This window comes from Ylistrum balloti, unplaced genomic scaffold (assembly GCF_031769215.1).
Source record: "Ylistrum balloti isolate Yb309-2 unplaced genomic scaffold, AGI_CSIRO_Ybal_v1 Utg370214, whole genome shotgun sequence".
Lineage (NCBI taxonomy): Eukaryota > Metazoa > Mollusca > Bivalvia > Pectinida > Pectinidae > Ylistrum > Ylistrum balloti.
Window position 1 is genome coordinate 477,201 of NW_026782182.1, and position 26,853 is coordinate 504,053.

At 36.9% G+C, this 26,853-nt stretch overlaps 1 protein-coding gene across 4 annotated transcripts; it reads left to right on the top strand.

The window, feature by feature from the left end:
* The first annotated feature begins 217 nt into the window (after nucleotides 1–217).
* Nucleotides 218–25,719, top strand: LOC132551766 (uncharacterized protein C05D11.1-like). 4 transcript variants are annotated; one of them, XM_060215903.1, is made up of 22 exons: nucleotides 218–362; nucleotides 3,334–3,416; nucleotides 3,753–3,911; nucleotides 4,830–5,039; nucleotides 6,179–6,301; nucleotides 6,607–6,747; nucleotides 7,065–7,175; nucleotides 7,860–7,951; nucleotides 8,347–8,518; nucleotides 9,018–9,128; nucleotides 9,796–9,939; nucleotides 10,301–10,483; nucleotides 10,681–10,783; nucleotides 11,107–11,240; nucleotides 12,475–12,655; nucleotides 13,046–13,131; nucleotides 14,505–14,656; nucleotides 15,375–15,611; nucleotides 20,608–20,701; nucleotides 21,202–21,362; nucleotides 23,875–24,027; nucleotides 24,451–25,719. In XM_060215903.1, exons 1-22 carry the CDS (start codon nucleotides 218–220, stop codon nucleotides 24,509–24,511), a joined length of 3,036 nt encoding a protein of 1,011 aa, XP_060071886.1. In that variant the 3' UTR covers nucleotides 24,512–25,719. The 4 variants fall into 4 exon arrangements, with proteins under 4 accessions (XP_060071886.1, XP_060071888.1, XP_060071887.1 ...); XM_060215905.1 differs by lacking the exon at nucleotides 3,334–3,416 and having other exon boundaries at nucleotides 333–362; nucleotides 3,753–3,915; XM_060215904.1 differs by lacking the exon at nucleotides 3,334–3,416 and having other exon boundaries at nucleotides 333–362.
* Nucleotides 25,720–26,853: the final 1,134 nt, after the last annotated feature.

The window sequence follows — 26,853 nt, forward strand, 5'->3', positions numbered from 1 at the left end:
GTAAAATATTCAGCATCAAGTGCTTCATAGTTTTTTTAAATTCCCATGATATTTATCTTGAAATAAAACAAAATCTATATAGCCTCAAATCTATCATGATTCAATTAACAGCAATCATTTGAAACATTCAAATCTAATCTAATTTGCTTTTGACACAGCCCCATTTTTGCTGTTGGATAGTCTCCCTTAACCGGAAGAGTTGATCTAAAACAGAAGCATGGCTGACTCTGGATTTGAGTTTCTCTATGATGTTACTGCTGATGGCAACATTCCTGTCTCAAAGTACAAGTCTAAGAATACTGGGACGACTGTCTTTATAGCCCAAGTCGAGGGTCCATTGGTTAATGGATATTTTTGTTTAGGTAAAAATATGTAAATTTGACATACAGTATTACTCTATTTCATACTCCTGTTTTGTTAGTTATGTTAATACACTTAAACTTATATCAATATGCGCCATTACACAACACAATATAAAAAAAAATCTAACAGTTATCAGAGTAATATCATCGCAGCTTAATGTCTTGTATGTAATAACATTTGACAAGTTGACAGATACATACATTTCTTTAAGATTTCAATATTGTATGGTATTGTGAGAGAACAGGTTCATTATTTTGATATTGTTATTACTGATGTAGCAGGACCTAGTTGTTTTATATGTTATATATTTTTGGTAGGGTGGAGCTTTTCTTCAGCGTATGCCTCCTGTCGATTAGGTGCTACGAACCAATACCTGTCTGTTTGTTTACAAGGCCGTGTCACACGTGTAGTGCGGTTATTGGTTAGTTGTACTTTACGAGACGGGTAACGGAAATGAACACTGGAAGTTCACTTTACTTTGTTTACTATATACGGTTTGACCGGTCGTAGAGTAGTGCTCATTAAGGGGGATAAAAAAGAGCGGGTTCCTGCGAGATTCAGTGTCTTTAAAGGATCAGAGAACCGATCCACTTATTCTGGGGAGGATACTACAGTAGTGGTGCTGCTAACAGTACCCAGTAGTGCAAGGTCGGCTCACATATATAGGGTGCTAGAATAACCATGTGTATTACGAGGGGATAGTCAGGGCCTTAGGGCTTACACATCCATAGGACACATGTATACACTGGTTAGCTGTAGACCTGTAGGGCCAGAGGAGCACATAGTCTGCTGGTACTAATGTTAGGTAGCATAAGGTTACACACGTTTATGTGAGGATACTTAGCGTTAGCACTCATGTCATGATGCTATATTGTTACTTATATTTATTCATTATGTTCTGTTAATAGACAGTTGTTTGTCTATATTGGATCACCTTGTAGAGATATTGGATATATCTGTCCTTCTGCTACATCCTAGTGGTCGAATCTGGATTTTAAAAGCCTGTTGCCTTGAAGGGGAGGTCCAGAGGGGACTGTTGTGATAGCCAATGACTCCCGTTATGACGACAAAAAGCTATATAATCATGATTGGGAATTAACGGCCACTGCCCTCTCTGGACCTACTCTACGCACATGTGGTGTGTATTTGGCTGGAGCATGCGTGTCTGAGGTGTACTGGGATGCATGACAGCCCTCTAATTACAGTATTAAGAAATTGCACATTCACATACAATATAGTTTAAATGAATAAAGTGTTAACATAAGATCTCACTTATCTTGTATCTAATATAAAAAAGACACAACCCAGAGACACTTAATTGTATCAGGCATGTATTTATACCCAAGCAAAATTCCACTGGCAGCTACAAATAAACATCATGCATTGAAGGTCTTAAGTTATTAATGTGATTTATGGTTAAATCAGCCCAGCAAAAAACCGGTCTAATTAGTGTGAGGTGATGTTGGCAAATATGTGTATAGTTTATTACTGTGCTATTTTGTATACATTTTTAATTTGGTTGTATACACTTTCCTGGTCATGTGAATGTTTTGATACTTTAATGATACCTATTGATTATGTTTTGTCAAACCAGGGGAGGCAACCTGCCATCAATTTTTGCGTGTTATAAAATTTAAAGTCCAAAATGGTCCCAAAGACAATGGCTCCATGAACCCTTCTGTAAGTACTGGTGTCTGGCCATGATACTCTCTCCAACTTTTTCTTCTCTCTTTCTTCTGCAAGCTAAAGGCACCAATAGTATATCTCTATTTGTAAAGAAAGGAATGGTGGGTGCACTTTTGTGAATCTGACTGAATTTGTAGTGTTGTTGGTTTAATTGTGTTGTATAAATTGAAAGTTTATGGTAATTTCTAGAGATCAATTGGATGATAAAAATATGATATTTACACTCACTAGGTTCATGAATTATAAAAATACAGATTTATTTAGGTAGCATCTGCATGTGTGTTTAGACACCCGCTTACAGTACATTGTTTGTCTACTTAAAAGGTCCTAATTTCATAACTGAAATTGTAAAAAGTAATTTCTTTATGTATGTAGCACTTAGAATATAACTACAGAAGTAAGTGTTAACAGGTTAAATCACATAAATAGCTAGAGCTCGTGTATCAGACACACAATGGAAGCTTCCTGGTAGATTTCTATAGCACTTTTTTGACAGTGTTGAACTTGTGACATCACAGATGTAGGCTACCCATATCAAGGCAATCACTTCTGAGACAAAAGGTGTGCATTTCATTTTTAACTATGACATTCACACTTTCTTGACCTTTTATTACATACTGTGAAGTATTTTTATAGCTAAATAAAGTAAAAAGTGCAGGGTACACTTAAGTAAAATAGTGAAAAAAAGAACAAAACATGTGAAATATATTTTATTTTTTTAATTAATCATCATAACTTCCAGGTATAGACATCTGAATAAACATGTCAACTGTTAATGTCACATTCCACATACTATCACATTTCCCCCTGACAAATTTAACATGATCTTAAGTGGTTGCACTGTAGTATGAAAAATAAATTTCCCAGTGAAATGTCAATCTTTCTTTATCAGACAATCAATGAAAGACAAAAGTACATTATTTCTAATGTGTATATTGAAGTTTTGAAGTTGCCACAAAAAACATGGGTATCTCTGATTAGCTAAAAGGATTTATATTTGAACTGAATGAATTTTAGGGGTTTAATGAAAACTCTGCTAAATCAGGGCTCTCACACCCCATTTTGGGACCGGAGCCCTTAGAATTGGGAAAAATAATGTTGTTTTCCTTAGAATTGGGAAACTTGGGGTCTAAATTGGGAAAAAAAGATACTATTTTGCATTGGGGATGGGACCGAATATCGGCCCAAAATCTGGCAGATCGAGAGCCATGTAAATGGGCACACTTGACTGTGGGCCTATTGTATATAACATGCTAGGTTTAACGGTAATTTTTGTACTATCAGCCACAGAAGCCCATGATGATGATGGACTTCCCCATACGTTGGAGCACCTCATCTTCCTTGGCAGTGAAGACTACCCTTATAAAGTAAAATCTCCTACAATTATGACTTACTCTTTAGTACTTATATCCTGTATATCAGAATTTTAGTCAAAAAGTATATCAGTATAAAAAAAATTCCACTATGTCAGGTGTGTTTAGTGATGTGATAGTATTTAATCAAGTCGGATCGGTTTAGTGATTTGATAAATTCAACCAAGTCAAACTTTAAAGTAAATTAATTTACATATTTTACATTTTATTGTATTACTATTTTAATTTATTTTGTATTCATTTAAAAATCTCGGACATACAGGATCCAGTTTTTCATTTTATTTCTGAAAAGATTTTTGACGTACTATATTCACTTTATTTTGGTTGTAGGGAGTACTTGACCTGTTGGCTAACAGATGCTTGGCCTCTGGTACAAATGCCTGGACTGACACAGATCACACCTGTTACACAATGACCAATGCCGGCAGTGAAGGTTTCCTTAAGCTCCTTCCCTATTACCTCGACCACATCCTGTACCCAACACTCACAGTTTGTACATATTCCTATTATACTTGCTTATTATTAAGTGTTTTTAAAGTCTGCAGAAAAAATCATCACATCAATCACTTGCAGCTGGATCGAATGCAAATATTTGAGTCTGGAGTCTAAAATGTAGCTCTATATCCTGTTACTGGTTGATGAGGAAGAGGTTGTCTTTACAGTGATAATGGTCTTTATCCTTTCCTTTAACTTTGTGGTTCAGAATGATTCATCTTTCGCTTGAATTTTCTCTATCTTATAAAGAAAATCATGAAATTTTGAAGTTTTCAAAAAGACCTTCCTTCACATCTGTTGCAGACATCAGGTTTAATTCTTACATTTCTTTCATTTGATATTTGATAACTAGGTATAAAAATGTTTTTCTCCAATTTTATTTTTGTTTCATTTGTAAGTAGGCTATTCATGAGAGGAAGAATTTGAAGACAGTTTGCATAGTTATACAATTACACTTTATTTGGTATCAAATGTTCCTGAATAAAAACTTTTAATTGGATCTTCATATCAAGGTTACTTGATTTATTTTGTGTTGGGCTTAAATATGATTGTGTTGTTTACAAAGCATTGTGCCATTTAGTGGAAAGATTCATAACCTGTGATGTTAGTAATGTTGTATTTGTTTCCTTGGGTTAAATTCCTCTTATTAACATCTTCAGGACTTTTTCTGTACCTGAACATCAGCGCAAACAGTTCTTGATTATGTAGTTGTAGACATGTACAAGAAGGATGAATATTTTCCAATATATATGTATATATATATATATATCCATGACTGAAAATAAGCAAAGTTCAATCGTGCAGTAGTCTATGAAAATAAAATTTTGAAAATTAATCAGCGTGAAACAATGATCTTACAGTGTATAGTTATAGAATGAGTAAAAGAAAGAGTTATTTTACATTGGCCTTTAGGAGTCTGGTTATGTGACAGAAGTTCACCATGTAAATGGGGAAGGAGAGAATGCTGGGGTGGTTTATTGTGAGATGCAGGCACGGGAGAATACTGGTGAGAGTCGCTGTCATCTGGAGATGGTCCGTGCTATGTATCCGGGACATTGTGGGTACAAGTCTGAGACAGGCGGTATCATGGCTAACCTTCGTGATAGTACCTCACACCAAAAGGTAGATGATTTTAAACATCCATTATGTGAAAGACATATATATTTTAAAGCTAGCATTTGTTTTTGGAAATTTGATAAATTAAGTTTTGCTGAGCCTATCATGATAATTTATGTTATTTGAAGATTCAAAAGAGATGATTAGAATGATCAGGAATTCTTATTTACCAACACTAACTACTGTGTGATTCCTTTTATAATCAGGTGACCTATTGCAATCACCTTCATCAGGCGTCCTTTGTTGTGTGTCCGTTAGCAATTTAACATTTCAAACTTCTCAAAACCCCTGATCTGATTTCAATGAAATTTTGCAGAAACTTTCCCTGGTGTAAGATGAAGCAAAATTGTGAATTATACAGTCCCCAACTCCCAGGGGCCTGAGAGGCGGGACCAAAAAGTGTCAAATTGACCCAGATATGGAAGAAACTAATACTCTTCATGAATGGAAACATCTTCAGGTGCTTTACCAAAATGATTAATTTCATTGCCCCAGGGTCTCACATTTCCTAGTGGGGAAGGGGTGAAGTTTACTATAGTTATATAGGAAAAATAGTTTTTTAGCATAATTTGTTTAATTTCCATTCAAAATATTTCAAACTTGGTTAGAATTATAAGTGAAGGATGACAACTTGATTGTATGCCCATTATGGTCTTGACAAACCCCCAGGGGCTGATGGGCGGGGCCGAAAGGGGTCAAATTGACTAAAATTTCAAAAATCTTCTCAACATGCAGATGTGGTAGAATCAAATGCTCTTCATGGTTGGAAGCATCTTAAGGTGCTTTAATTAACAAAATGAGTCTCACATTTCTTCCTGGGGAGGATTTTTGTTTTTTAGACTTGACTGTAATTTTCATAGAAAAATTGCATTTTTTTTAGCATGATGTCAGTTATTTGCCTTTGGAAATAACTTTGTAATAATTATCAGTATAGGATGACAGTTTTGATGATATGTTCAGTGTCACAATATCTGTTTCATGACATTTGATAACTATCTTTTAACCTTTATATTCAATATTGCTTATCTAAGGTGACCGTCAAGATCGCCAGGCCTCTTGTTTTTTTTGGTTGTTACTCCTAATGTTGTAGACTTTGACTTCTGTTGCATCATGCATAGCATTTGATATCATTTTTTTTTTTTTAGGTGTGCGATTACCATCGTGAATTTTACCGCCCTGAGAACCTCTGTCTCATCATCACTGGTCAAGTGTCAGCGGAGGAAGTGTTTACGGCTCTGAAGCCTGTTGAGAACAAAATCATCGCAAAGGTACTGAAATACGCATAGTTGTTTCATAATTCTGTAGAGATCTGTCAAGTCGTATAGCAGGCAGTGAGATACCAGTAAGCATGAGTTCAGAAATAAAACACTCATATCTATTGCAGTCCAGTAGAATTACAAATATTATTTCATTGCTAGTAAGTCAACCCCTTGTTTTTGGACAGACATTTCTGTGTTTGAACTGCAGGAAAGTCACAGATGTACATGTCTTTATAAGAATACTTGCCATGTTGGAGTTGAAAATTGTTTTCCCTTACATAGTGATAATTTGTTATTTGCAATGACACTTTCAGGGAAGTCGTTCTTTCTTTACTCGTCCCTGGATGAATAAGGTTCCGAAACTAGAGAAACCTATTGTTGTCAGTATTCCCTACGCAGCTGATGAAGAAACACATGGTATGGTAAACATGGCATGGAGAGGGCCACATGTTAAGGTAACTTGAAAGTGAAGTTTAGGATATTTTCAATAAATTAAACCATCTTTTATGGTATTTGTAATTTACAAGGAACAGCTGTTTCGAACAGGTGCTTCAGTTATTGGTAAAAAGTGGATTTAATGTGGTATGTAATGTCACACCAGACACCTGTCTATCAAAATCGGGAAAACATTTTGTTTAATTATCATACATTGATTTGAGCTGTGGCCTTACCATACAATAATTTTTTGTATGTATCATTATCATACAGGAATTTCAATTATATTACAGCCATTAAAGTATCCATTATGTCATGTGACCTTGTGTTGTAACAGGAGCAGTATATGATGAATGCCCTACACATTCTTCAAGAGTACCTATCAGACTCACCTATCGCACCCCTTCAGAAGGAACTTGTGGAAGTTGAAGACCCCTACTGTAGCCAGGTACATATTCTGTCTGTAATAGCACTTCAAAAATTTAATAGTATTTATATGCTGGTGGCTACTCCAGACAGGTAACATTTATACAGAGAGAGGTAGTCTTAGAAATATGTAGTAATTATTACATGTTAAAATGGCACAGATCATTGCAAACCAATTGCTTTGAACAGATAGCTTCGTTGAACAGATGGTTATTATAAGTTGGTAAGAAGGTGATCAGTCGAGGCAATTTATCTAGCCAATTGATACACTGAAATGGTCATTATAGGAGTAGATGGCAACTGTATGTCGGTTGTCACCATTGTCAGTGGTCACAGTAGACAGGTGGTGGTCATAGGTAGTTGTACAGTAAACAGGTGGTCACCATCAGCAATGGTCATACTAGTAGTCACTGTAGGCTGAGGTCAAAGAAGACAGGTAGTCACCTTAAGCAGTGGTCACAGTAAGCAGGTGGTCACTATAGATAGTGGTCACTATATGCAGTGGTCACAATAAAAAAGTAAATAATATATTGTTTTATTTCCCATTGTCTAAGAAAGAACCATTATGAGGTAATTTAGTGCCTTACCAAATGTATTGAATACTTCTAGGAAGCAACATTCTACAGATTTTTTATAATCACAATACTCACGATGAAACCTGTACTCTATAACGTCTTAGATTGGGAATGTCTTTCTTATCATTCAGATATCAGCAAGCATTATTGAGAACACGGAAATACTTTTATACTTCAATTTCACAAATGTGACAACATCAAAACTAACTGAGGTCAAACAAAAGTAAGTATAATTTCAGCAGTTTGTGAGTTTTATAGGGACTAAGTGGTACACATATCTGTCTCAGCATCAGTCAGGCTACCATAGTTTCTTACGGGATTTACATCAAACTTTACACAAATTTTAATGACAGTACCATAGGCCAAGGTTAAGGTAACCATTACTCTTCCTAGAAATTTGTCAGTGTTACAATTTTTTTGTGGGAGTGGGAGCATTTGCATCTCACAGACATTTTCCAGGTTAATATTCACACATAACAAAATTCCTTTATCCGAAAGAATTCCCGAAGCAAAGAAAACATGAAAACTAGTTCAGCAGAGGTATTGATAGTATACAAACCTGAACTGTGATTCCAATTCAGACAAAAATTGGTAATGATGACTTTCCGTGGTTTTCAGAGTAAATGATGTACTGAGAGCAACACATGAAGGATCATTAGACATGGCAAGGATTGACAGTATAGTTCACCGTAAGATTCTGGAGTCACTCCGCCATATAGAGGATTCTCCACATGATACAATGTCCTTCATTATCATTGGGGACTTCCTGTACAGTCAAGACAAGGCAGATGTAAGTTTTTTATTCTTAGTGATACTAATAGATCAGTGATCAACTAGCTCACAGTTGTTGTAGTACAAACCTTCTTTTAAGAGATAGGATTTTGATTAAATGCTCTTTTGTACATTTTGCGAAATTAAAAGGCTAACTAAAGTTTAATGTTAAAGTTAAAATATGTGTTTATGTATGAATTTTAACATTATGTTAAAAGAGCAGTTCATTGGGAGAGAAGAAACAAATGCTGAGAGAGTGTTTCTCTTTCAAACAGTAATTACGATTTTGTTTGCACATTGTTTTTGGTCCTATTTCATTCTTTTCTTCTTTACCCTGAAGGTGAGCAAAAGTTTAAAACTGGGCAAAAGTACTACAGGTATACATTTTGCAGAATGATAGATAAACTTTGAACTTTGAATCTGCTTATGGAAATTTCACGGGAAAAATATTACTGAATAGATATTTCATATGATGAATTGATGTTTTATTTTTTCTTACATCTGAATATTATTGACAGACAGATGCACGTGTAAATGTGGTCACTCAGCACCAGAAGATGAAAACAGAGAAGGAAGATTTTTGGAAGAGTCTGCTGGCCAAGTTTTTACTCAGTGATGTCCAAGTTGTGGTAAGATGTTATCGATTTGTCCATGGTAATATCATAACTTCATATTGATGCCTAGATGGCCTTGAACATTACATGTTAGAGAATAGGTTTATTTCTGGACAATGACTAAGCTTTACTTCAGAAACTACAATAGATGTGGGAGGTTTTTTTAACACATATGGGCTTACTTCAAGATAACTTCGGTATGAACTTTTAATAATTTGTATTTATGAACATAAAACACAAGAGGAATATAGTACTTGACTAGAGATTTTGTTGTCATACCCTATGGAGAGGAGTAGGGAAGGGGGAGGGGGTGGGGGATGTCAAGATAATGGTAAGTTGTTACAGTAACAGTTAGATAATGTGACATCAACAAAATATTGAAATAGCAATAGTATTACATGTGTCAAAACTCAAAAAAGTTATAGAAAAAATAATTATTCACCCCTTTAATGGCAAGATAGGGTGATCTCAGCCCTTGGGGGAAAGATAATTATATGGTCAATCACTTGGCCAGTGTCATGTTTGCCAACTTAACAATTTTTCCCTTTGAGTTGAGATCCTAGTGTCTTGAACTCAGGTCTCAATGGAGTTGAAGAATCTGTACCTCACTCGGGGAATAGATTCTGTTGTTTTATTAACATGTACTGGATGTTGAAGTTTCTTCATGTTTATGCAATGATAGATAGAAGGCGTACCAAGTAAATCCTTCATGGAAGAGTCGGGACAGAAAGAAAAAGACAGAGTTGCTAAGCAGCAGGAACAATTAGGGGAAGATGGTATGAAGAAACTTGGTGAAAGACTTGAAAAAGCAACAGAGGAAAATGAGGTGTGTTGTTCAGGCAAATCATAAAATATCAGTTCTGGGATTTATTTCTGTATAACAAGGATTTATTATCTCATAATAAAGATGTATGTGAGATATTGTCTGTGAAAGTTGTGATAAATGCCTTTTTTTGTTTTGAATGTAATCCAAAATATAGATGAATTAAGAAAATCATTATTTGATTTGAGAGTGCACTAAAAACTGCCAGGACAGTCTACTTTGTGACCTAAAATTTGATAAGGTATGTGAAAACCAAGTATCCTAAGATCAGTTTTTGACATTTTGAAAATCATTTAAGTGTAAACGGATAATAAAAACAGCATATTTATTTCTGGATTCTCAATGGAACATTGTTTGATTTCAGAAAGAGGCACCAGAAGATGTGCTTACTCAGGTTTCAGTTCCAGATGTCTCTAGTATACACTTTCATCACATCAACTCTTCCTCCAATCTTAACCCCAAAACTGGAAATTCAAACTTGAAATTCCCTTTGGATGAAGTCCCTTTTAGATTTCAGCTTGATGACATGAAAACAAATTTTGTCCAGGTAAGACAGAAATTTTAGTTAAAAATTTTCTAAATGAATTTCCAAATATGTTTCAGTCCATATTGAAATATAACTTTTTGATTTGATTGTACAAGTCAACAGAAAATGCTTTATTTTCTGTAAAATCTGCCTCTGTGTGTATTCATTTTCACATGTACAATACAGGTTCATAGTGATAGCAACTTGTTTATTTACAGATCAGTGCTCTACTTGACTCCAGCAGTGTGTCACGGGACCTGAGGTTGTATCTACCACTCTTGTGCCAGGTTGTGTTTGAGAGCCCGATTCTAAGGGATGGAGGTACAGACATTTCTGTCTTTGATTGTTTAATATTAATTATATAAATGATATCAGTAAATTGTGTCATCAGTAAACTGTTGACTTTTTCAACCCCAAGAAATATCTATGGGAAATAGCTCACTCTTAAAATTTCAACAGGGTTGTTTCATTTTGAACTTTTAGGGTCAAAATATGTGCCCTATTCCAAATTTCATTATTTTAATTGCTTCAGAATTGGTTGATAGACTGTATTGAAGAGGTTGCTGGACAGTTAGTTGTACATTTTGGTACTATTGTGTTGCTGGATGATTGATATCATCTTAATTTTTGTCTTTTTCCTCTAGAACTTGTATCTCATGAGGAGATCGTAAAGCAGCTGGAAGCAGATATGTTGAGTTATGGTGCCAGTTTAGGGGCAATCAGTACAGGGACATTCTCCTGTGGAGCTTACCCCCAAGTGGTCCACTTCCAGCTACAGGTAGGCTCACTGTGTATGATAGGTGACACCTCCAGATGGTTTTAATAACATATGTGGGATATGATCACAATGTACCAGTATTCTGCATGAGGTTGTAGATTGTTCAAATAAAAACCAAGGCTGTACTGTGAACCTGAACTTTATACCTAAGGGAATGGATTTGGAAAAAAAGAATGATAAACAATAGGTATACATCAAATCTTAGAAGCCAGCAAGGATACAGATTATCTCCCTTGTAAGAGGTACATGAAGACAAGTTACACTCATTGATGTCATTTATTATGTTTAAAAGAATCAGCCAATTTGTAGAATGGCAAAAAAAAAAAAAATGAATAAAACGTAGGAGTTTTATTCTCATTCTAGCCTTGGCCAGATTAGTCCCTACTGGTTAATCTACATAATGCTTTTTATTTTGTCTAGTATTAGGTCACCTGACTGAAGCATGCTTGGGTGAAGGGAAATCAGTTTTGTATAAATGGTGGGTCTCAGCCCCTTGGGGCCTGAGGAATCGGGGCCCAATTGAGAAAATGTCTAAAATTTACCTTGTTCTTCAGGAATTGCATGATACACTGTATTGCCTCGGCCCCCTGGGGCCAGCGGGGTGGAGCCTAACAAGAAAAATCGATAAATTTCTTTAAAACTTCTCATTTTTTCAGTGATTGTAGGATATTGTCTAAATTTGGTCTGAAGCATGCTTGGTGAAGTGAAATCATTTTTGTATAAAGCACAGCTTTTAGTCCCCTGGGGCCAGATGAGCCGGGCCCAATAGGAAACATCTGACCTCCAAGTTTGCTTTGCTCCATCAATAATTCATTTGGATCTTTGGTTCTTTCAAACAGTTGTGATCCCCAGTGAATAACTATAGCATTACTGAGCATCAGGAGATAAACACAATTAAAACTGATAATTTGTCCTGGGGTCTGGTCCCACCCCAGAACAGACTATCTTTGAAGCCATTGAGATTATCATTCCATAACTTAATAACATTGCTAGACATAAAGAGATTAACAACTCCTTGGGACTTTGAAGCTGTATCTGTGAGTTGAGGCTCATCAGGGGAAATATTTTCCTTCTAAAAAATAGTTTTGATTATTGACATAGATATCCAGGTGAGCAATACAGGCCCTCTGAGCCACTTGTTTATATATATCCATTGAGATTAATTTTGTGAGCAAAACAAACTATTGAATTTTTGTAGAGGTGATAGGAAACCATGGAAACATTTCATTTTCAGTTAGAGAAAGACAAGTATGAGAAAGGCATACAGTGGATGAAGGAGTTATTGTACAGGTCAAAGGTCACAGTGGACCGGCTGAAGATTGTAGCACAGAGACTTGCTAGTGATGTAGCCAGCAGTAAACGCAAGGGAATAAAGGTTGTACGCACCGTAGTAGGAGACATGGTGTATCACAAAGGTACAGTTTAAAATGCAATAGGAGATAGTGATACAAAGATTTCACATCATATCTCGCTATCAATTCATCCCAAGTATTGATGGTTGTTTTAGCTTACCACCATCAGATGATGGGCTGTTCAGATTGTCCTGTGTCTCTTATCTGTTATCCAGACATCTGTCTGTTTTTAAAACAAATCTTGTTATCACTATATTTTGAGAAAGTACTGTTGGATCTTCCTCAGATTTCATAGGTAGGTTGTCCTTGTGGAATTGTTTTATCAAATGCATTCTCTACATGGTAGTATAACAAATAGTTACAGTGTAAGCACAAAAAGAGAAAACATAGGACCAATACAGTTGGTGACACAATTATCTCTTGTTTGGTAAAATGACATTTTGTTTGTTGTAGACTGTAATGTGACTGTGACGAACATGCTGAGGCAGGAAAAGTTTTTAAAAAACACACTGAAACAGCTGGAAACAGACCCAGATAAGGTTAAGTCTTTCAGTGATTACTGTCTTATATATTTATACATGATGAATGATAGATGGAATCCAAGGTTATTTTATAGTATCAATAAAGATTTAATATTTCTTGGAAACTAGATGTAGATCCAATTAAAAAGAAAAGTGCTGATATGATTTTAAATGAATAATTTTGCTCTTTGAATGCATGAGCGATTTAAATGAAGTTCTTGTGAAAATAGCTAGAGGTCAATTGTCAGTAACTCACTATTACTGTATAGTAATTTATTTAAGTAGAGTGTTTGTTTGAAGAAAGTGTATCAACAGAATTACAGATGTGGGTGTGATGTATGCACAATAGGAAACTGGACAAAATAAACAATTGCATATCTGTGTGCTTGTTGTGCAGCTCTATCACACAAATGTGCGATTCTGTCATGGTTGATATAAATTTAGAAATGACTTATAGATAAGAGCAGGATAGGATTTTACTTATTTTCTAAATAAATAAGTGTATTTACTAAGCCATAAATCTAAAGGAGGGACACATATAGAACTATTAGATTGACTAAATAGTTACATACACTCGTAATTTAAAGAGTTTGAATAAGTGCCTTGTCATTATATATACATTATAAATGTAAACATTAAATGGACGTCCTTTATGTCTCAGCAATTATCTAAAATCTCATACCATCAGAAAGGAAAATTTATTTTCATTACATCTGTATAAGTCTCATTTTTCTATCATTTTGTAAACAAAACTATATGCTTACGTGCTGTGTTTGTTACATGAGAGACTTAGACGGTCAGATCCAGACTTGTCACATATATACCCAAATACAGGTAACTTATGTTTCTTGAGACTCGCCTTTCTCTGAGGTGTGAAACTTTACAATATTTTGAAAACTGTCAAATTAAAAAAAAACATATCTTTACAATCACTGATCAATTCCAATAGTCCTGTGATTGCTATTTAGTCATAACTACACAAGTTTTCCTCTTTTATTTTCCATCCTTTATACTAGCAAACTATGTTTACCAAATCAAGAAAAATTCAAATAGATATTTGAAATGTTTGCAGTTCAACTTTGAATATCAATTTGTGTAACTGTATGAAGAAGTACAATCCTTAAGTTTTGAATTGTTAAATCAAACACCAGTTATTTTCACCCCAGAACACTAAATTTTACACTCGCTAAAATAACCTGCTATACAGTATGAGTAACTTTCAGTCAATGTTGTCACCGCAGCTTCAGCATTCCACCACAATAGATTCAGGGCTAGATGTTGACTTTTATTAACTGTAACTGTACATCTTCCATCCCTCCTAATTGGTACTAACAATCATTAGAGGCTTGGGAGTGTAATTCTGATTTTTTCCTGAATTTAACTCTTTTCAGGTCTTAAAAGATATAGAAGTATTAAAGCAAACCCTAACCAGACCAAGTAACCTTAGAATACACTTGTCAGCAAACGTAGAGTCTCTGACACCATCTCCTCAGTCACCGTGGATACAATTTGTACCCAGTGACGTCCCAGATGAACCAATGAGGTAAATGTCTGACTTACAATGGGAAACATTTAGCTGCTCTTACTCTGATTGACTTACAATGGGAAACATTTAGCTGCTCTTACTCTGATTGACTTACAATGGGAAACATTTAGCTGCTCTTACTCTGATTGACTTACAATGGGAAACATTTAGCTGCTCTTACTCTGATACATTTTAAACCTGGTGAAATAGTTACCATTGTGATGTAATCTCTACAAGGGTTGCTTTTTCCTGTTGTTGATATGTCCATCTGAAATCAAAACATTTAGATGTTATAAGAAAATTACAGAAATCAACAGCTATTGCAAAATTTTATCTTAACTACAAGGTTTGTCTGTGTCTCTACAATTCATTTTGAGGTGACATTTTGGAATAAATATATATTTTACTGCATTGTTTTATAAGAAGAAAATTGCTTTGTCATTTCAATACTTGTATATACTTATTGAATTTACCTACAGGATGCATCTGATTCAGTGAATATGTGAGGTAGGCCTATAAATGTGTTTGTCTAAGTCTGTCATATCTGTATAATCTTTATATACAGAAAAGTACTTACATAAAGTTTATATATACATATATCTGTATGACTTTTCCATATATAGTTTATGTATACATATCCTTGTATGACCTTTTCATATTAAGCATATGTATGTATGTCTGTATGTCCTTTTTCTATAAAGCATCTATATATATACCTGTGTGATCATTTTTTCAGTTCCTGCATGAAGCAGACATATGAGTATAACCTTGGGTATGCAGAGAGCCCGGAAACATGTGTGATTGTAGGGGTGGGATCAGTAGAATCTTCTTATCTGATACAGGTTGTACCCAGCATCTCGTCCTTTATGGATGCTGACCTCCCAGCTGTAATGGTCTTCATACAGTACATGACCCAGTGTGAAGGTCCTCTTTGGCGTCAGATCAGAGGACTTGGCCTCTCCTATCACTATGGGTATCATCTTTATATTAAAGATATTATAATATATTCTGTTACCTTGACACTATTGGATAATACACATACACATGTACATTCATATCAAGTATAGTTATGTACCATTTAATTCATGTATTCATTTTTACATTTTCTCAAAAAGTCAAAAAGGAATTCAGGGTTGTTTAAGACAAAATATTAAATAGTCTAACTGACATTGGGAGAATGGCTACTCTGATTAGACTTTGGGTGACTGGACACTTCTGATTAGACTTTGGGTGACTGGACACTTCTGATTAGACTTTGGGTGACTGGACACTTCTGATTAGACTTTGGGTGACTGGACACTTCTGATTAGACTTTGGGTGACTCAGCACTTCTGATAAGACTTTGGGTGACTGGACACTTCTGATTAGACTTTGGGTGACTGGACACTTCTGATTAGACTTTGGGTGACTGGACACTTCTGATTAGACTTTGGGTGACTGGACACTTCTGATTAGACTTTGGGTGACTGGACACTTCTGATTAGACTTTGGGTGACTGGACACTTCTGATTAGACTTTGGGTGACTCAGCACTTCTGATAAGACTTTGGGTGACTGGACACTTCTGATTAGACTTTGGGTGACTGGACACTTCTGATTAGACTTTGGGTGACTCAGCACTTCTGATAAGACTTTGGGTGACTGGACACTTCTGATTAGACTTTGGGTGACTGGACACTTCTGATTAGACTTTGGGTGACTGGACACTTCTGATTAGACTTTGGGTGACTGGACACTTCTGATTAGACTTTGGGTGACTGGACACTTCTGATTAGACTTTGGGTGACTGGACACTTCTGATTAGACTTTGGGTGACTGGACACTTCTGATTAGACTTTGGGTGACTGGACACTTCTGATTAGACTTTGGGTGACTGGACACTTCTGATTAGACTTTGGGTGACTGGACACTTCTGATAAGACTTTGGGTGACTGGACACTTCTGATTAGACTTTGGGTGACTGGACACTTCTGATTAGACTTTGGGTGACTGGACACTTCTGATTAGACTTTGGGTGACTGGACACTTCTGATTAGACTTTGGGTGACTCAGCACTTCTGATTAGACTTTGGGTGACTCAGCACTTCTGATTAGACTTTGGGTGACGGGTGACTGGACACTTCTGATTAGACTTTGGGTGACTCAGCACTTCTGATTAGACTTTGGGTGACTCAGCACTTCTGATTAGACTTTGGGTGACTCAGCACTTCTGATAAGACTTTGGGTGACTGGACACTTCTGATTAGACTTTGGGTGACTGGACACTTCTGATTAGACTTTGGGTGACTCAGCACTTCTGATTAGACTTTGGGTGACTGGACACTTCTGATTAGACTTTGGGTGACTGGACACTTCTGATTAGACTTTGGGTGACTGGACACTTCTGATTAGACTTTGGGTGACTGGACACTTCTGATTAGACTTTGGGTGACTGGACACTTCTGATTAGACTTTGGGTGACTGGACACTTCTGATTAGACTTTGGGTGACTGGACACTTCTGATTAGACTTTGGGTGACTGGACACTTCTGATTAGACTTTGGGTGACTGGACACCTCTGATTAGACTTTGGGTGACTCAGCACTTCTGATTAGACTTTGGGTGACTGGACACTTCTGATTAGACTTTGGGTGACTGGACACTTCTGATTAGACTTTGGGTGACTCAGCACTTCTGATTAGACTTTGGGTGACTGGACACTTCTGATTAGACTTTGGGTGACTGGACACTTCTGATTAGACTTTGGGTGACTGGACACTTCTGATTAGACTTTGGGTGACTGGACACTTCTGATTAGACTTTGGGTGACTCAGCACTTCTGATAAGACTTTGGGTGACTGGACACTTCTGATTAGACTTTGGGTGACTGGACACTTCTGATTAGACTTTGGGTGACTGGACACTTCTGATTAGACTTTGGGTGACTGGACACTTCTGATTAGACTTTGGGTGACTGGACACTTCTGATTAGACTTTGGGTGACTGGACACTTCTGATTAGACTTTGGGTGACTCAGCACTTCTGATTAGACTTTGGATGACTCAGCACTTCTGATTAGACTTTGGGTGACTGGACACTTCTGATTAGACTTTGGGTGACTGGACACTTCTGATTAGACTTTGGGTGACTGGACACTTCTGATTAGACTTTGGGTGACTCAGCACTTCTGATTAGGCATTGGGTGACTGGACACTTCTGATTAGACTTTGGGTGACTGGACACTTCTGATTAGACTTTGGGTGACTGGACACTTCTGATTAGACTTTGGGTGACTGGACACTTCTGATTAGACTTTGGGTGACTGGACACTTCTGATTAGACTTTGGGTGACTGGACACTTCTGATTAGACTTTGGGTGACTGGACACTTCTGATTAGACTTTGGGTGACTGGACACTTCTGATTAGACTTTGGGTGACTGGACACTTCTGATTAGGCATTGGGTGACTGGACACTTCTGATTAGATTTTGGGTGACTGGACACTTCTGATTAGACTTTGGGTGACTGGACACTTCTGATTAGACTTTGGGTGACTGGACACTTCTGATTAGACTTTGGGTGACTGGACACTTCTGATTAGACTTTGGGTGACTGGACACTTCTGATTAGATTTTGGGTGACTCAGCACTTCTGATTAGACTTTGGGTGACTGGACACTTCTGATTAGACTTTGGGTGACTGGACACTTCTGATTAGACTTTGGGTGACTGGACACTTCTGATTAGACTTTGGGTGACTCAGCACTTCTGATTAGACTTTGGGTGACTGGACACTTCTGATTAGACTTTGGGTGACTGGACACTTCTGATTAGACTTTGGGTGACTGGACACTTCTGATTAGACTTTGGGTGACTGGACACTTCTGATTAGACTTTGGGTGACTGGACACTTCTGATTAGACTTTGGGTGACTGGACACTTCTGATTAGACTTTGGGTGACTGGACACTTCTGATTAGACTTTGGGTGACTGGACACTTCTGATTAGACTTTGGGTGACTGGACACTTCTGATTAGACTTTGGGTGACTGGACACTTCTGATTAGACTTTGGGTGACTGGACACTTCTGATTAGACTTTGGGTGACTGGACACTTCTGATTAGACTTTGGGTGACTGGACACTTCTGATTAGACTTTGGGTGACTGGACACTTCTGATTAGACTTTGGGTGACTCAGCACTTCTGATTAGACTTTGGGTGACTGGACACTTCTGATAAGACTTTGGGTGACTGGACACTTCTGATTAGACTTTGGGTGACTCAGCACTTCTGATTAGACTTTGGGTGACTCAGCACTTCTGATTAGACTTTGGGTGACTGGACACTTCTGATTAGACTTTGGGTGACTCAGCACTTCTGATTAGATTTTGGGTGACTCAGCACTTCTGATTAGACTTTGGGTGACTGGACACTTCTGATTAGACTTTGGGTGACTGGACACTTCTGATTAGACTTTGGGTGACTGGACACTTCTGATTAGACTTTGGGTGACTGGACACTTCTGATTAGACTTTGGGTGACTGGACACTTCTGATTAGACTTTGGGTGACTGGACACTTCTGATAAGACTTTGGGTGACTCAGCACTTCTGATTAGACTTTGGGTGACTGGACACTTCTGATTAGACTTTGGGTGACTGGACACTTCTGATAAGACTTTGGGTGACTGGACACTTCTGATTAGACTTTGGTGACTGGACACTTCTGATTAGACTTTGGGTGACTGGACACTTCTGATTAGACTTTGGGTGACTGGACACTTCTGATTAGACTTTGGGTGACTGGACACTTCTGATTAGACTTTGGGTGACTGGACACTTCTGATTAGACTTTGGGTGACTCAGCACTTCTGATAAGACTTTGGGTGACTGGACACTTCTGATAAGACTTTGGGTGACTGGACACTTCTGATTAGACTTTGGGTGACTGGACACTTCTGATTAGACTTTGGGTGACTGGACACTTCTGATTAGACTTTGGGTGACTGGACACTTCTGATTTGACTTTGGGTGACTGGACACCTCTGATTAGACTTTGGGTGACTGGACACCTCTGATTAGACATGGGTGACTGGACACTTCTGATTAGACTTTGGGTGACTGGACACTTCTGATTAGACTTTGGGTGACTGGACACTTCTGATTAGACTTTGGGTGACTCAGCACTTCTGATTAGACTTTGGGTGACTGGACACTTCTGATTAGACTTTGGGTGACTGGACACTTCTGATAAGACTTTGGGTGACTGGACACTTCTGATTAGACTTTGGGTGACTGGACACTTCTGATTTGGCTTTGGGTGACTCAGCACTTCTGATTTGGCTTTGGTTGACTGTGACAATTTACTTGAAAAAATAGTTAACTTGAGTTAATTGAGTAATCATTCCACAAGATTGTACGGTTTATATCTGTAAGAGTATGTGTACGGTTTATATCTGTAAGAGTATGTGTACGGTTTATATCTGTAAGAGTATGTGTACGGTTTATATCTGTAAGAGTATGTGTACGGTTTATATCTGTAAGAGTATGTGTACGGTTTATATCTGTAAGAGTATGTATACGGTTTATATCTGTAAGAGTATGTGTACGGTTTATATCTGTAAGAGTATGTGTACGGTTTATATCTGTAAGAGTATGTATACGGTTTATATCTGTAAGAGTATGTGTACGGTTTATATCTGTAAGAGTATGTGTACGGTTTATATCTGTAAGAGTATGTGTACGGTTTATATCTGTAAGAGTATGTATACGGTTTATATCTGTAAGAGTATGTGTACGGTTTATATCTGTAAGAGTATGTGTACGGTTTATATCTGTAAGAGTATGTATACGGTTTATATCTGTAAGAGTATGTGTACGGTTTATATCTGTAAGAGTATGTGTACGGTTTATATCTGTAAGAGTATGTATACTTTGTATGAGATATTTCATTCATTTGATAAAACTTATTGAGATCCCCTCAATATTCTACAGGATAAGTATAGATGCTGAAAAAGGCCTTCTGAAATTTCTTTTGGCCCGGTCTACCAATATTACAGAGGCCTACAAGGAAGGAAGAAATATTGTGGTGAGTAGTTGCTCAACCTGTCATTGTTGTAATGTGTGGATTTCCAGTTACTTTATTGATGATGTTTACAGTAGTCTTTTCTGGACAACCCTGATTCGACACGTAGTGTGGTCATTGTCTTCAGGGCTGGAGTAATTTAGATTTACTCAAGAAGATACAGCTATTTATGAAAAGTGAAGTTGATTTTAAGCAATGAATTGTCCCTAGTCATGTTTTGATTGCTTTCAGTATAACCTGTTGTGGTATTGGGGGAAAAAAATTTTCTTCAAGGGAGACTTCCAGAAAGTTGTATAAGCACTGAATATGTCTCTCGCAGAAGTTCTGAATAAAAGTGATGGTCAGTTTAGGATAGGCTTGGTTGACTCAATTTAAATTGTAATGCCAAATATTTTTTAGGCTGACAAATTATCCAACCATTTCAACCATTTACATAAAAGCATAAAATGCAACTTTTTGTTTGTTTCTGTATAATGTGACAATGTTAATCCTTTTATTGACAGATGGGCTATGTAAATGGAGAAACACCGTTCTCCACTGTAGAGCTGGAGTCAGCAAGAAGCAGTCTGATATTTGAGATAATTGAGGAGGAGAAGACACTGTCAAGTGTATCCCAACTGTCCATGCTGTCTTACTTCAGGGGAATCAGTCTGTCCTATAACAAGTATGTGTATATAACACACAGGGATCTGTCTGTCCTATAACAAGTATGTGTATATAACAAACAGGGATCTGTCTGTCCTATAACAAGTATGTGTATATAACAAAGTATGTGTATATAACACACAGGGATCTGTCTGTCCTATAACAAGTATGTGTATATAACATACAGGGATCTGTCTGTCCTATAACAAGCATGTGTATATAACACACAGGGATCTGTCTGTCCTATAACAAGCATGTGTATATAACACACAGGGATCTGTCTGTCCTATAACAAGTATGTGTATATAACACACAGGGATCTGTCTGTCCTATAACAAGTATGTGTATATAACACACAGGGATCTGTCTGTCCTATAACAAGTATGTGTATATAACACACAGGGATCTGTCTGTCCTATAACAAGTATGTGTATATAACACACAGGGATCTGTCTGTCCTATAACAAGTATGTGTATATAACACACAGGGATCTGTCTGTCCTATAACAAGTATGTGTATACAACACACAGGGATCTGTCTGTCCTATAACAAGTATGTGTATACAACACACAGGGATCAGTCTGTCCTATAACAAGTATGTGTATATAACACACAGGGATCAGTCAGTCCTATAACAAGTATGTGTATATAACAAAGAGGGATCAGTCTGTCCTATAACAAGTATGTGTATACAACACACAGGGATCAGTCTGTCCTATAACAAGTATGTGTATATAACACACAGGGATCAGTCTGTCCTATAACAAGTATGTGTATACAACACACAGGGATCAGTCTGTCCTATAACAAGTATGTGTATATAACACACAGGGATCAGTCTGTCCTATAACAAGTATGTGTATATAACAAAGAGGGATCTGTCTGTCCTATAACAAGTATGTGTATATAACAAAGTATGTGTATATAACAAAGAGGGATCAGTCTGTCCTATAACAAGTATGTGTATATAACAAAGAGGGATCTGTCTGTCCTATAACAAGTATGTGTATATAACACACAGGGATCTGTATGTCCTATAACAAGTATGTGTATATAACAAACAGGGATCTGTCTGTCCTATAACAAGTATGTGTATATAACACACAGGGATCTGTCTGTCCTATAACAAGTATGTGTATATAACAAAGAGGGATCTGTCTGTCCTATAACAAGTATGTGTATATAACAAACAGGGATCTGTCTGTCCTATAACAAGTATGTGTATATAACAAAGAGGGATCTGTCTGTCCTATAACAAGTATGTGTTTATAACACACAGGGATCTGTCTGTCCTATAACAAGTATGTGTATATAACAAAGAGGGATCTGTCTGTCCTATAACAAGTATGTGTATATAACAAAGTATGTGTATATAACAAAGAGGGATCAGTCTGTCCTATAACAAGTATGTGTATATAACAAAGAGGGATCTGTCTGTCCTATAACAAGTATGTGTATATAACACACAGGGATCTGTATGTCCTATAACAAGTATGTGTATATAACAAACAGGGATCTGTCTGTCCTATAACAAGTATGTGTATATAACACACAGGGATCTGTCTGTCCTATAACAAGTATGTGTATATAACACACAGGAATCAGTCTGTCCTATAACAAGTATGTGTATATAACAAAGAGGGATCAGTCTGTCCTATAACAAGTATGTGTATATAACACACAGGGATCTGTCTGTCCTATAACAAGTATGTGTATATAACAAACAGGGATCAGTCTGTCCTATAACAAGTATGTGTATATAACAAACAGGGATCAGTCTGTCCTATAACAAGTATGTGTATATAACACACAGGGATCTGTCTGTCCTATAACAAGTATGTGTATATAACAAACAGGAATCTGTCTGTCCTATAACAAGTATGTGTATATAACAAAGAGGGATCAGTCTGTCCTATAACAAGTATGTGTATATAACACACAGGGATCTGTCTGTCCTATAACAAGTATGTGTATATAACAAAGAGGGATCAGTCTGTCCTATAACAAGTATGTGTATATAACAAACAGGGATCTGTCTGTCCTATAACAAGTATGTGTATATAACAAACAGGGATCAGTCTGTCCTATAACAAGTATGTGTATATAACACACAGGGATCTGTCTGTCCTATAACAAGTATGTGTATATAACACACAGGGATCTGTCTGTCCTATAACAAGTATGTGTATATAACACACAGGGATCTGTCTGTCCTATAACAAGTATGTGTATATAACACACAGGGATCAGTCTGTCCTATAACAAGTATGTGTATATAACAGCCAGTTGGGGATCATATTGTCTTACATAACATAGGTGGATCACTACATGTTATTAACAGGGGGTTGTCAGTAGTAACATATTACATGATATGAACAGGGAGTTGTCAGTAGTAACTTATTGCTTGTTATAAACAGGATGTTGTCAGTAGTAACATATTACAAGTTATAAACAGGGAGTTGTTGGTAGTGACATATTACATGTTTTTAAGAGGGATATGTTAATATTAGCTATTATTTGTTGTTAACAGAGAGTTATTGGCAAAGGTTGCCATGGTTACTGTAGCTGACTTGAAAAGGGTTGGTCCCAAGTATATTTCACCCCTGTTTGATGTAACGAAGACCAGGACCGGTATATGTTGCCATCCTACCAAGGTGGAAGAGGTGAAGAAAGAGCTTAATCAGTAAGTATTATAAGGTCCAAACATCAGCACTTTCTTTTGTTAGAGATTTATGCTGGTACTGGTTGTTTTTAGATTATCATTAGCTCAACTGGCAAAAAACCCAAGTAATCTTATACCGCGATGCATCATCCATCTTGTCAACTTTTCAATTTCTTTTCAATACCCAAAAGGTCTAGAATCATGATATAAGGCTGGAAGCATTCTTGGATGAAGCCCAACAAAGTTATGATAAGAAATTATCTTGACCCACAGGTCATGTTAGTAACAATAGTAATCAAAATCACCAAAAATAAAAACCTCATTAAAATAAGCAATTTTATTTTATTTGCTCTTCAATCCTCTTCTCTTCAGAATGAGACTTATACTGAAGATATTGAAATACTTGCATGAGGTAATTATGTCCTTGTGTTTTTTCCTTTTCAGAATGGGACTCAATCTGAAGGTATTGTCATCACTGGAGGAGGACTTCTTGTGTAGTTATTAGTAACAGACAGAAACACACAAATACTGGAGACCTGATGTTCTGGTTCAAAGACACAGGACCTGAAGGTCCAGTGCGAAGAGAGACAAGACCTGAAAATCTTGTACTGAGAGACACAAGACTTACAGATCCAGCATCATGAGACACAAGACCTGAAGGCCATGCAGCGAGAGACACAAGACCTGAAGGTCCTGGTACCAAATGACACACAAGTCGTGCGCTGAGTGATACATGACCTGAAAGGCCTGTACTGTGAGACACAAGACCTGAAGGTCCTGTAGCACAAGATGCAAGACCTAAAGGTCCTGTACTGAGAGACAAGGCCTGAAGGTCTAGTATTGTGAGACGCAAGACCTGAAGGTCCTGTACTGAGAGATCAGGCCTGAAGGTCTAGTTTTGTGAGACACAAGACATGAGGGTCATGTACTGAGAGACAAGGCCTGAAGGTCTAGTTTTGTGAGACACAAGACCTGAAGGTCCTGTACTGAGAGACAAGGCCTGAAGGTCTAGTTTTGTGAGACACAAGACCTGAAGGTCATGTACTGAGAGACAAGGCCTGAAGGTCTAGTATTGTGAGACACAAGACCTGAAGGTCATGTACTGAGAGACAAGGCCTGAAGGTCTAGTTTTGTGAGACACAAGACCTGAAGGTCCTGTACTGAGAGACACACAATTTTGAAGTCCTACACTGAGAGACACATGACCTGAAAGTCCTGTTATAGTCCTGTTCAAAGTCACAAAAGATCACATGGTAACATTATTGCAGAAAAAAGGGCTCCCTGTTTTGGTGTTATGTGATGTTCATGGTTTGGTTATGTCTTCAGTTACACATTTTGCTGTATCAAAAATATCATGTAAATATTCTTCACACATTTTGTGAGAATGTCATGCAAGGACTACCGAAGCTTGTTTTAGCATCACATTAAGTATACAGCTTGAAAATTATTTAAATAGACTGCATTGCAGCCGAATATGCAATTTCAGTGCTAAGAATCCTTCCAGGTCTGTTTACCTCTGTGTATATTGAGGAGTATATACAGTTATATTGATTCTTCTTAGACTGTTTTTTAATATTGTCAAAAATAGATATGCATTTATGTCAGGACTATTTCCAACAACACCTTTCTGCAAGAAAAATTTTCCATAAATGACCAATATATGATTCTGTACTAATGAATATATTACTGAGTGAATAAAAAAACTTAAATACATCTGTGCCCTTATTTCTGATTTTTTTATTTGATATTCAAGGCCTTATTCTTAATATTTTGATTCTTGCAAGATAAAGGCAACTGACAGAAGAATTCACAACACAGATTTTCAAGAGTTGCAGGTTGATGAAAATGATGGGGAAGTTTTACTATCAGTGAAATGTTTTATTTTATTAATTGATATGAAGTTGTTCTGATAGGGTTATTACTCATTAGTTTACCTGTTGCTTCCTTTAATGTTTACTGTGTTTTCATTATGGAATGTGACATTTTTTACTTGGATTGACCTAGATTACATAGAGGATGTTGTTGATGATGTAGAGGATGCTTACCCTTCTGGAACACCTGATCTTATTCTCCTTGTTCTTTATCTGGAGTATGTAAATTTTACTTTTGTTTTAGGACTGTTCAAATCACCCTGCATCTGTGGTCAGTCAATCAGTCATCTGTCTTTATACCATTCTTTTTTTAATATTTCATGAGAAGTACAGGATGGATCTGAATTTTGATTGAACCTCTTGGTTCCTAGTGGTGTCCCATCAAAGTTTGTCTGGCCCCATTCCCTATACTACATCACTGGAACTAAATACTCGGGGGCATTGGTTCACCAACATGTGTAATGTGCCATGTATTAAAAGTAGGTCACTGTGATCCACATTTTGACCATGAAACTAGAAAAGAGTGACATCATTAATTAAAATAAGATGGTGTTAGTCACAGCATGTAGAAGTCGTCAGTCTCCTTAGCATATAGAAGTTGTCAGTCCCCTTAACATATAGAAGTTGTCAGTCCCCTTAACATATAGAAGTTGTCAGTCCCCTTAACATATAGAAGTTGTCAGTCCCCTTAACATATAGAAGTTGTCAGTCCCCTTAACATATAGAAGTCGTCAGTCTCCTTAGCATATAGAAGTTGTCAGTCCCCTTAACATATAGAAGTCGTCAGTCCCCTTAACATATAGAAGTTGTCAGTCCCCTTAGCATATAGAAGTTGTCAGTCCCCTTAACATATAGAAGTTGTCAGTCTCATTAGCATATAGAAGTTGTCAGTCCCCTTAACATATAGAAGTTGTCAGTCCCCTTAACATATAGAAGTTGTCAGTCCCCTTAACATATAGAAGTTGTCAGTCCCCTT